Source organism: Perna viridis, chromosome 2 (assembly GCF_037379345.1).
Source record: "Perna viridis isolate PV_CMFRI_1.1 ecotype Kerala chromosome 2, ASM3737934v1, whole genome shotgun sequence".
Classification (NCBI taxonomy): Eukaryota; Metazoa; Mollusca; class Bivalvia; order Mytilida; family Mytilidae; genus Perna; species Perna viridis.
This window is the reverse complement of record NC_142446.1, coordinates 5,876,076-5,889,153: the sequence shown is the minus strand read 5'-3', so window position 1 is coordinate 5,889,153 and position 13,078 is coordinate 5,876,076. Positions and strand designations below refer to the sequence as shown.

The window sequence follows — 13,078 nt, the reverse complement described above, 5'->3', positions numbered from 1 at the left end:
TTGTGGAACAATATCTTAGACATTCCTATGCTTTTACTGGAGTTATATAATTAAATTCTATGAAATGCTTGTTCAAGGCCCCTTTTTGGTCCTAATTCTAATAGTTGGGACCATAACCCTCAAAATCAATACCAACCTTCCTTTTGTTATATGGAACCTTGTTATAAAATTTTATAATGATCAACCAATACTGAAATCAATGCAAGAAAACTAAGTGTTTACTAACAATGACACTGACAATGACAGCGCCATACCAATATACAACAGCTATTATTGCTGTCATATAAAAAAATCAATATTAATTACAAATTGGATATTTCTTCTTATAAAAACGCTTTGTGGAAGGCAGCATGATACAACTGCAGAGGTCAACCCAGAATGGCTTGGGCTCTAGTTAAACATTATTCAAGCTTGATACAGTTCTGCATTTTGTTTGCAATAAAACTTTTACCCATGATAAGAAATTTCTAATTTGTAAAGGTCAAAACCCCAAAAATGAATCCCAGCCTTTTTTTTTGTGATATGGCACCTTCATGGTACAATTTAAGTAATGTAATAGTCCAGACATCAAGAAAATTCTTGTTTTTGGCCCCTTTTTGACCCCTTATCCCTAAAAAGTACAAATCACAACCCCCCCAAAAAAATCCCAGCCTTCCTTATCTGGTGTTGCACCTTCAAAGAGAACCATTTAATTTTAGTCAAGTTTTAGTCTGGACTTCAATAATTAAAGTTTAACTATGATCAATGAGTGATTTAGGAGTTGTTCATAATAAATGGGTACCTATTTCCCTGATCGATTAATTGCTTATGGTTTTATGTTCTATGGTAGATATTTCATGCATTTCAGGGCAAGAATGTTTGACCAATCAAATAGACCCTGCTCTGTACTATACTATAGTATGAGTCTGGTGCGATCTTTATTGTGCTAGCTAACAGAAGCAACAGCCCTAGGTAGGCATGTCACCTCACTCATAATTCTGACTATGAGCCAACCAATGGTCCCCTAGATACTGCATGCTTGTCAAAGAAGCAATTTTAAAGTCTTTGGTGTGACTTGGTTGATGTAGAACTTACAACCTCCTGCACTATAGGATGTTTTCATCAATCACTTAGTACCCCATTCTCTCAAAAACACTTAATTTGCTAGTATGCTTCTTTAAGCCTAGTTAAGAAAAACAATTTAAACAAAATAAATTCATTAAAATCAGATTAAAAACTTTTAAAAATATGGTCTTCCCAATAATGTTGTTTTTAGCATCTTTGACCCCTTGCTACTCAAAAACTGTGAGAAATATTCCAATATTGATTGATTAAGTATATTGGATCAGAAATTAAAAAAAAAAACCAAAAAAAAAACATTATTTGGGGTGCTGTCCCTTTGACCCCTTGTAACTCAAAAGCCGTATAGATATCCTATATCTGATTGAAAATCACTGGCGGGAATTTCATAAGGAATCCAATTTATAAAGAAACAAAATTTCAAAATCGGGCCAAAAATAAAAAAGTTGATTTATGGGGTGTGGCCCCACTATGGCCCCTATAGTAACAATATATCAACATGTCATGATACTTGGTTCACTACAATTCAAGTTATGGCATGGAAACGAAAAAGATTAAAACAACAGCATCATAACATAAAAAAAACACATTTTTTAGGGTCGTATAAAAAGTACAAATATTTCAACTTATACATTAAATTCAGTGGTAGTGGATGAAGCAAGGAGAACAGTTATTTCTATAATTATCTGGATGAAGCAAGGATAACAGTTATTTCTGTAATTATCTGGATGAAGCCAGGAGGACAGTTATTTCCATAATTATCTGGATGAAGCCAGGAAACAGTTATTTCCGTAATTATCTGGATGAAGCAAGGAGAACAATTATTTCTATAAGTATCTGGATGAAGCAAACAAGGAGAACAGTTATTTCTAAATTATCTGGATGAAGCAAACAAGGAGAACAGTTATTTCTATAATTATCTGGATGAAGCAAACAAGGAGAACAGTTATTTCTATAATTACTGAACACATGACTGAAATTGATAATAACTGCATTTGCTATTTATACTCCTCAAATACAGTGGAAGACTTTAATCAGCCTTAAATCTAAAACAATTTAGTCAGATGTTTTTTTCAACATCACCAAAATAATTTCAGACATAAAACTTTTATCAGTGTACCAAAGTAAGTGTACTTACTCCCCATCCTAAACCATCAGCTATGGCCTGGCATCCATCATCACAAGTTCCTTGTCTGAACACATCCCTAATCAAAAATATCCATTTAAGTATTCAGTTTAATTTCAGATGTGAACTTGAGTTTTACTGCTTGTATTGCTAGTAAAAGAGTAGCACATTATAGCCAATAGATTAATACTATTACAGGCCAGTATGATGCTAAGTGGAGTCTAAAACTGACAATGGTTACATGGAAAAGTCTGACTAATATTTGTGACAGAAGAAGTATGTTTGCCTTGTGTATTGTTACTGAAATATTTATCTGATTCAAAAAGATAAGAATTTGTATAAATAAGATTTTTGTTACAACAAACCTGTAATTGTTTTCTCCTTCAAAATCAAATCCACTACCAAATATTGCAGCCATGATGGGGTCTAACTTCTGTATAAAGTAAATTTATAACAGTCATTCCTGATATAAACAATGTGGTTGCCTAATCAAAGAATAATAATTACATTTATTTCTTATTTAAAAGTAATGCTTCAGATTAGAACTATTTAAACTGTGTGGCAAGGGATAAAATAGGAAAGATATGATTGTCATATAGTTTTCTTATCGGGGGGCAACTATTCTCTAGGTTGATGTACATACTTACTGGGTGGAGGGAAGTATTCTCTAGGTTGATATACAAACTTATTGGGTGGAGGGAACTATTCTCTAGGTTGATATACAAACTTATTGGGTGGAGGGAACTATTCTCTAGGTTGATGTAAAAACCTTACTGGGGGATGGAAATTATTCTCTAGGTTGATGTAAAAACTTACTGGGTGGAGGGAACTATTCTCTAGGATGATGTACATACTTATTGAGGGAGGAAACTATTCTCTAGGTTGATGTACATACTTACTGGGTGGAGGGAACTATTCTCTAGGTTGATGTAAAAACTTACTGGGGATAGAAATTATTCTCTAGGTTGATGTAAAAACTTACTGGGTGGAGGGAACTATTCTCTAGGATGATGTACATACTTACTGAGGGAGGAAACTATTCTATAGGTTGATGTACATACTTACTGGGTGGAGGGAACTATTCTCTAGGTTGATGTACATACTTACTGGGTGGAGGGAACTATTCTTTAGGTTGATGTAAAAACTTACTGGGGGATGGAAATTATTCTCTAGGTTGATGTACATACTTACTGGGTGGAGGGAACTATTCTCTAGGTTGATGTACATACTTACTGGGTGGAGGGAACTATTCTCTAGGTTGATGTACATACTTACTGGGTGGAGGGAACTATTCTCTAGGTTGATGTACATACTTACTGGGTGGAGGGAACTATTCTTTAGGTTGATGTAAAAACTTACTGGGGGATGGAAATTATTCTCTAGGTTGATGTACATACTTACTGGGTGGAGGGAACTATTCTCTAGGTTGATGTACATACTTACTGGGTGGAGGGAACTATTCTCTAGGTTGATGTAAAAACTTACTGAGGGATGGAAACTATTCTCTAGGTCGATGTAAAAACTTACTGGGGGATGGAAACTATTCTCTAGGCTGATGTACATACTTACTGGGGGACAACTATTCTCTAGGTTGATGTACAATCTAGGAACTTGATTCAGTGTTCTGAAATAACAAAAATCTTCTCTGAAAAGCTGGGAAAGACACATTAAATATGATTTCATTGTCAATATGAAAACATACCTCAGAAATCACTTAAGTCTTTTTATGAGTTACTCGGTATATATCATTTAACATAAAATGCCTATTAATTACAGAATAAAAGCTCGATTTTTTGAAAAAAATTACCATAATCAGCATTAATACAATAAATGTATCACAAGGTGCAGCTTTATATGACTGCAGAGGTCATACCCCTTTGTGTAAGAAGCCTAGTGAACCTTTTTACATTAAATACTCTAATGTGAAATTATCTTTAAGTAGTTAACTGTCTTAATAATAAAATATTTCCTTTGCCAGATCATCTTCATATAAAACTAGCTTTACTGTACATGTTCTACCATACTGACAGTTATGGTAACAACACTGGCTGTTATGATAACAATACTGACCATTATGGTAACAACACTGACCATTATGGTAACAATACTGACCGTTATGGTAACAACATTGATAGTTATGATAACAATACTGACCATTATGGTAACAATACTGACAGTTATGATAACAACACTGACCGTTATGATAACAACACTGACTGTTACAATAACAACACTGACCCTTATGGTAGCAACACTGACCGTTACAATAACAACACTTACCATTATGTTAACAATACTGACCATTATGGAAACAATACTGACCGTTATGGTAACAACACTGACCATTATGATAACAACATTGGCAGTATGGTAACAAAACTGACCATCATGGTAACAACACTGACCGTTACAATAACAACACTGACCATTATGATAACAATACTGACCGTTACGATAACAATACCGACCGTTACAATAACACTGACCATTATGATAACAACACTGACCGTTACAATAACAACACTTACCATTATGTTAATAATACTGACCATTATGGTAACAATACTGACCGTTATGGTAACAACACTGACCATTATGATAACAACATTTGCCGGTATGGTAACAAAACTGACCATCATGGTAACAATACTGACAGTTATGGTAACAACACTGACCGTTAGGATAACAACACTGACCATTATGATAACAATACTGACCGTTACAATAACACTGACCATTATGATAACAACACTGACCGTTACTGACCATTACGATAACAACACTGACCGTTATTATAACTACACTGACCATTATGGTAACAATACTGACCGTTATAATAACAATATTGACCATTATGGTAACAATACTGACCATTATGGTAACAATACTATATATATTTATATATACTGATCAAACTCTGTAAATGATATGTATGAAGTATGAAGGAGTTTAATTTTCTCATCTGTGATGCTACAAAATATCATTTTATTTAGATGGCAGTACATGTAATAAAATAGAATATCTTTGCCTTGTGTTATACCTTGTAAAATTTCTATCAAAAGCAAAATAAAAACCTTGTTTTGTATTCAATGAATACTCACCTAAGCTGTTATCAACTTACTCCAAATAAACAATAAAACCTAACTAATATGTGACTACATACTTGTTTGGTAACGAGGCAAATGGCTGCACTACTAAAGATGTTCCCATGATAATTAATAAATCACATTTAGGAAAGTCCTGAAACAAAATATAAAACAATTACTTCACTTATAAAACTTAAATTTCCAGATAAAATAAATTATGCCTATCAGACAAAAAATTGAGAGAATTTTAATGCTAGTGAAAAAAAAACAATGTTTTTTTTCTGTTAACTTTATCCATGTTTCTTCATAGTTCATCAAGTTCAACACTGAAAATCTAATAAACAATTGTTTACTCATAGACTGAAATAGAAAAATGATATATTAAATGAATAGTCTCATAACTCTAAAATTTAAAAAAAAAACTTATAAAAATCAAAAGGAGCTTCAAAGTTTCATGAAAATTGCTGGAAGTATTTTGTAAATTATTGTTTGAATATGGGAAACATCCACTTTGATAAAAAGTAAGTCCAATAACTTAATAAAATGCTTTGCAGCTTGAACCCTGTACAGTTGGGACAGGAATGGACACAACATTTTAACTTATTGTAGCCTTTTATTTAGATTCTGATTAAATGTTTGCCAAGATTCTGACCAGAATGAAGAAAGTCTACAAACTTTAAATTTTTTATTTAGACAGAAAATTAGCAATGTATGCAAAGTTGAAGTAAATATATATTTCTGACCACTTTTTTGTCCTTCATTCCTAAGGGAAAAGCCAGTATCCTTCATATATATCAGGACCTTCCTTTTGTGGCATTGAATCTAATACCAATTTCATAGAGATTCATACACTCCAACTTATGTTAATAGGCTGAAACCAGAACAATTGTTTGTTTAGGCCCCTTATTCCTTCATGGAAGTTAAAACCTACTCCAAAATCATTCCTGGCCACTAATTCTTTCATGGATGTTATAACCTACTCCATTCTTGACCTAACTTGTGATATGAAGCCTTGTTCTTCAATTTCATAGCAAACATTTATATACATTTATATAGTAAAATACTTATAAAATGCTTGCTTCTGGCCTTTTTTTCCCTTTTCCTTAAAAGTAAAGTAAGGATTATGACCCTGAAAGACAATTAAAACTTTCCTTTTGTGGTATTAAACCTTATGGTAAAGCAAATTCAAAGAGATCCATACACTTTTACACAAGTTATTATCCAGACATTAATAAGAAAATGCTTGTTTTTGGCCCCTAATTCCTAAATAGTTCTAGTAACAGCCCCAGAAATCATAACGAGCTTTCATTTCATAGAGATCCATATGCTTTTACTTGAGTTATATAGCTAAATTACAAGAAATGCATGTTTCTGGCCCCTTTTATTTCCTTATTTCTAAAACAGTATGGGCTATTACCTCAAAAATTAATTACAACCTTCCTATGATGGTTGAAGCCTTATGGTAAAATTTAGCCAGATCCTTTAACTCATATTATAAGTTGTGGAATGAAACCAAGTGACTACAGACGCAAGATGATGACAAGCCATACCATTATATGACTGCAAATTTTTCATGTTTGTATAAAAATGTACAGTCAAAAATTTATAACAAAATACAGATGGGATTAATATGGATATTAAATTCAAGCTTGGTACTACTTGCTCTGAATAATTGCAATTAAACATTTGACACAAACTAGGCATTGCCCCGAAAGGGACTAATATCCCCCGTAGCCTGTTAACTCTGTACATTTGATGACCAATGTGGAAACACAATTCATACAGGACACGATTTTTATGGAGGATAAACTATGCACTTTTGACACACAATTTTGCTGTCATTTCTAAAACATCCTTGTCCAAACCACAATCAGTACTAACTTTTTTGTCCACAACACAATGACAGTACATATCTGCAAATTTATTTTAAACATTAACAAGATGTTGCATGCTACATTGTGCTAAAAATACCCCCAAAGCTGGGAAAGGAAGACACAGTACAATTCAACATGCAGAAGAAATATACAACCAAATTCTGACTTGGATAAAATTATTCAGCATGAAGAGAAAGAGCAATAACTCCAACATGGCTTAATATATTAAAATGAAAATTTAACCACAGAAAGATGTCATCACGCTAAACACTTTTACCCCACCAAAATTTGGCTAAACCTAACCGTTTTGAAGATATATGCGAAAAACTATTGTCTGACCCCTAAGTTCTATTTTTAGTAGTTGCTGCTAAAAAGTGGACAGATGGACAGACAAGGTGATAGCAATATAGCCCCACTCTTATAATTTCTGACAATATGCACATCCCTATATTGAAATTTAACACCCCATTAAATTTCATAACGATCCTGCAAGTTGTTGAAGAGAAGTTGAGGACAATAGACGAAATTTCAAAAAAACATAAATTTCTAACAATATGCACATACAAATATGGTAATTTACCAACCCAATAAGTTTCATAACAATCCTGCAAATCTTTAAGAAGGAGTTGTGGACAATGCATCAGACCAAGTTTTGCTGAAAAACATGCTGCAAGCTGCTCAGAAAATAGTTCCAATGGACAGACGGACAGACAGGATGAAACCTATACACCCAAAAACTTTGTTAGCTTGATACAACCACAGAGGCTGAACCCAGAATAGTAAGTTATTATCCGGAGATCATAATTATGCTTGTATCTGGTCCCGTTTTGGCCCCTTATTCCTGTATGGTTCAAGTCACATACCCCAAAATCAATCCCAATTTTCTTCTTGTTGTACGCCACCTTAAGGTATGATTTCATAAAGATCTATACATGTTGTGTTTACAGTTTCATAAAAAATTTGAATTTTTTATGCACTTATGGGAAATCCCCCTCTTTATGAATTAAGTCCAAAAACTTGAAATCAGAAAATCAGAAATTCAAAACAATTAAAGAGGTAATTAATTTCAATAGTAATAAAATATTTTTACAGTTTCATGTAAATGAGTGTATTCACTACTGAGGTATAGTCTGAAAAGTGTGACATCCCCCTCCTTTTTAATCGACTCTAAATCTGAAATTTACAAAAATTGAAAGGGCCCTTACATCATTAAAAATAAACAATTAAAAAATTTTCACTGACATTATATACTGCTGATAGGGTTATAGTCTGAAAGCATAAAATCACCTCATTTTGTATGAAAAAAGTCTAATTCAGCCAAAATTTTTAAAAAAATCAAAAGAGAGCCCACATCAACAGAAAGAAACAATTCATCAAAATTTTACAAAAACTGGTGGCAGCATTATGAATAATTGTGCAAAGTGTAAATAATGTAGACAGATGGATGGACATGGGTATACCATAATACCTCATGTCTAAACGGACAGCAAATAAGAATTGAAAGGGAGCTTACATCAACAGAAGAACTATTTCCTTCAGTTTCATAAAATTTGATCTATGATCCAAAAATGGGAAAATCCCCCCTTTTTTATGAATGAATTCCCATATCCCAAAAATATAAAATTGAAAATTTGAGGAAGTGTTTTTGAGTAATATTCTGAAAACAAGGAAAATCCCCCTTTTTATGAATGAAATCTCATTACTTCAAAATGCAAAATTTAGAATTTAAAACATAAAAACAGCTCAAATCAACAGATTAAGCTATTTCCAAAAGTGTCATGAAAAATTGATCAAAGGGTAGATATGCAAAATTATGCTATTAAAGATATTGCCTTGAAAGACAAGCATCTATACAAAACATTTAGAATCATCTTGAAGCAAACAACAGATCTAACTTTGTTTCTGTATTATTATAACAACAGATGTGTTTACCTGCACTACTAATCTAGCAAACTTGGCTGGAAGGGATTCTCCAAAGAATACAATATCTGGAATAAAAAAAAAACACACGTATAAGCTTTATTACTTGTTATGACTTGTAACATTTAAGTAATCAACATTTCTGATTATCTCACCATTTTGAAACCTTCAAATAAATTGTTGCCACACTGATTCCTAATACAAAGTAATAAAATACCTTAAAGGGAAACAACTCACCTGGTTTAACAAGTCCATCACAGCTTTCACACCGAGGTACAGTGGAATTCATTATTCTCTCTGTTATAAAAAAAAAATATAAAATGAAAACTTTGTTTCATATATAAAGTCTGGTTCATACATTACCATTTGTTGTGTATGATTTGTCTTGTATGACAAATTGTACCATCTATACATGCTTATCACACAACTTTTATGTTGCTGCAGTTAGTTGTATGATTTACAGCAGTGCTCTATTTCCTACCTGGTTAACCTTTAGGAGTAACTTATCAATTCTGAGTGCTCAGGTTCACATTCAGTTCACAACAAAAATATGAAAATCTTGCAGATGAAAAATTTGAGTGTGAGTGCTAGGTTGTTGTGTACAACATAAACTGTTATCACAGAGGCATGTCTTTCCCATGGCACATGGGCAATGTTATTTAAAACTCCACATTACAGACAATGTCTTACCTTTTAACCAGTCTTGTGTATAACTGTTTCCACACTCTATACAATGTCCTGTCCTGAAATGACCATGTGCTTCCACACATTTATCTGGATCAAGTCCAGCAGCTGTCTCCAATGTATCAATATTCTACAATGTTGTCTGTTTTTATCACCTAGTATTCTTTTTATATTTTTATATTTTTATATACCAAAAGTCTCTATTAAAAATTAAGAGGTATGAGCAAGCATACTTTCAATCAAATAATGTAATAATATTTCTTAATCACTGAATTCAGCAAATATCTAAAAAATAAACCATATTTTGTATAAAAATTGTGCAAATTTCAGCAATACCATTAATTAAAAAAATATTGGGAAAATTCCATGACTTTGAATTGCAATAAAGGTAACTTTTAACATTATTTATGGTGATTTTATTCAAAATTGCAAAAAGAAAAATGTTACTTTAGACAAATACTGACAAAATAGCAACAATTCCCAAATTTTCAGTATGTTAGAAAGCTATATATTTTCATTACAAGTTTTGTAATAATTTTTTGGCCTAATGTGTAGGCCTTATCATTCAAAATACAGAAATGGTACTATTGTATATATGTTATTTCAGTAATAGATTTTTTTAGAATTTCTAAACAATGGGACTGATTGATGATGTTATCTACATTGTTTCTTAGATATTTCTAGACTGTCTATGACTTTATATATAAACACCAGGCAGTTGACAAGTAATAATTGAATGTTATCTATGTCTAAACCCCTAGAGTATTTATGCAGTAAAAATCGCTTATTTGGTATTTTCTGTTTAATATTATCACAATTAATATTTTTGGGGTTCTTTTCATGACTTGTGGCGATTTTCACGGTCAGAATTTATAAAAATGGGATTTTGAATATTCCTGTAAAAAGTCAACTCAACAAGTTTCAACCAAAACATCTCAAACTTGGTATCATTAGGTAGCTGATTTATTCAACGGGTCATAGTTTTCCTTTCCTCGATTGTCTACCCCAGACTTGACATTTTATGAGCAACTTGGCGGGTGTTTCTAGAAAAGCAGAGGACGCTTACCCTACCAGTGCACCTGGTCCATGCTCCCAGTTTTTAGTGGAGTCTGAGTTGCTCATTTACTTTTGTTACTTTGTATGTATGATTTTAGTTACTTTATGTTCTTTGTTGTGTATGTCTGTTTTCCATGTCTGGTCTTTGTCCCCTGATTACATTCTTTTGATTACCGCTATAGCCTTGGTTCCCTTGATTACTCTTTCAGAATTTCAGAATTTCTTCTATAACACTCATTATTGTCATTTTTTCAGAACAATGGAGTTTAAACAAGCTTTTGTGTGAATTAGTACATTAATATAGTGCCTTAGCTTTCAAATAAGCCTAAGGGATAAATATATGAAAATTTTCAAGTCAAGTTAGGTGAAAATTGTGTTGCCACCCTTACCCATGAAAAAAAAATATATCAACATGAACCAAAATTTTAGTTTTTAGCATATAAACAGTGAAGAACAGACATGTAGGGTACCATTGTTTTAATTATCAATGCATCCAATACACTACCCCTAGCCTGTTCAACCCTCTACATTTAAGGACCAATGTGGACACAATTTTTATTGGGGATAGACTAAGCATTTTTTGTTTGACAATTCACAGTAATAGAACATGACTGTAAATTTACTTTAAATATATATTCCTCACAATATGCACATCCCAATATGGTAATTTAAAACTCCATCAAGTTTCATAACAATCCTGCAAGTCTTTGAGGATTAGTTGTGAACAACACTCAAGACCGAATTTTGTTGAAAATGCTCAAGTCTATCAGCCATCATTTCTATAATTTTAGCCCTAACATAAATTCATGACAGTATGAACACCTTCATGTGGTTTTATACATCCCATAAATTTTCATTACAATGCTGGAAGCTGCTTAGAAAATAGTTTGGACGGACAGACTGATCGACAGACTGACAGGGTGAAACCTATATACCCCTAAACTTTGTTTAAGGGAGTATAATAAAATTATTGAAATTATAACTTGTTGTTTGAATCTTTTGAAGAAGTTATTTGTGACTTTGACTTTTAGTTGTTACTGCATTCTATAGTATACCTGGGTGTAATGTCTGAGTAGAATTCCTTTATCATTCAAGAGGCGAATGAAGTAGTGACATGGTGTAGGCTACAATATAATAAATAATATAGCAATACAGTGTAGGTTACAATATAATAAATACAGTAGTGAAATGGTGCAGGTTACAATATAATAAATACAGAAGTAACATGGTGCAGGTTACAATGTAATAAATACAGTAGTGACATGGTGTAGGTTACAAGGTAAGAAATACAGTAGTGACATGGTGTAGGTTACAATGTAATAAATACTGTAGTGACATGTTGTAGGTTATATTATCATTGAATAACATGACAGTAACAATTGTTGTAAAATCAAAGGTTTGTCTATAGCTGAGTATATTTATATTTCTTTATATTTTGTAGACATCATGAAATACAAGTAATAAACTGCTTCACATGGCACAGCTTGATAAGACTGCAGATGTTGAACCCTGAACAGTTTGCACAAGTATAGACACACTATTCCACCTTGATACAGCATTGAATTTTGATTATGACAAGATATTTGAGTGGATTATAAAAGTGGTCACTTTGTGGCCCTTATTCATAAAATGGTTCAGGTTGAAACCTCTAAAACCAATCCCAACCTCACTTTGGGGAATGGCACCTTGTGGTAGAATTTCAAAGCGATCCATTCTCCTTCACTGAAGTCATTATCCAGAAATCAGAAAAAATGCTTGTTTCTGGCCCCATTGTAGCCCCTTACTCTTACTTGGCTGAAGTCTCAACCTCTAATTCTTTTTGTGATATGACACCTTGCAGTACAATTTCAAAGAGATCACTTTTACTCAAGTTATTGTCTGGACCTATTGAAAATGCTTGTTTCAGGGCCATTTTTTGACCCCTCATTCAAAAACAGTTCATCTCAACCCCATAATCAATCCCTGTTTTCTTTCAGTGGTATCTCACCTTGCGTTACCATTTCAAAGAGATCAAATCACTAAAAGTCAAGTTGTTATCAAGTAAAAAGGAAAGTGCTTGTTTCTGGCCCCTAATTTCTTAGAATTTCAAGTCTTAACCCATAAAATCAAAACCAGTCTGTGGTTTAGAATTTTGTGGGACAAAATCATAGACCTTTCTATGCTTTTACTGGAGATGCATTGTTCAATTCTATGGAAAGCTTGTTTATGACCCTTTTTGGCACCTAATTCTATAAAAATTGGGGCAATAACCCAAAAAATTAATACCAATCTTT

General features: G+C 32.7%; 1 protein-coding gene across 1 annotated transcript in view; it reads right to left on the bottom strand.

Moving 5' to 3' along the window:
* Nucleotides 1-13,078, bottom strand: part of LOC148623451 (NAD-dependent protein deacetylase sirtuin-2-like) — a 31,284-nt gene that overhangs the window by 2,983 nt on the left and 15,223 nt on the right. The window contains exons 7-14 of the mRNA XM_088565254.1: nt 11,861-11,929; nt 9,756-9,879; nt 9,303-9,362; nt 9,078-9,133; nt 5,349-5,425; nt 3,755-3,809; nt 2,551-2,618; nt 2,198-2,264 (exon numbers count right to left, since the gene is read on the bottom strand). Coding sequence (XP_088421380.1) covers nt 2,198-2,264; nt 2,551-2,618; nt 3,755-3,809; nt 5,349-5,425; nt 9,078-9,133; nt 9,303-9,362; nt 9,756-9,879; nt 11,861-11,929 — 576 coding nt within the window. The remainder of the gene's footprint in view (nt 1-2,197; nt 2,265-2,550; nt 2,619-3,754; nt 3,810-5,348; nt 5,426-9,077; nt 9,134-9,302; nt 9,363-9,755; nt 9,880-11,860; nt 11,930-13,078) is intronic.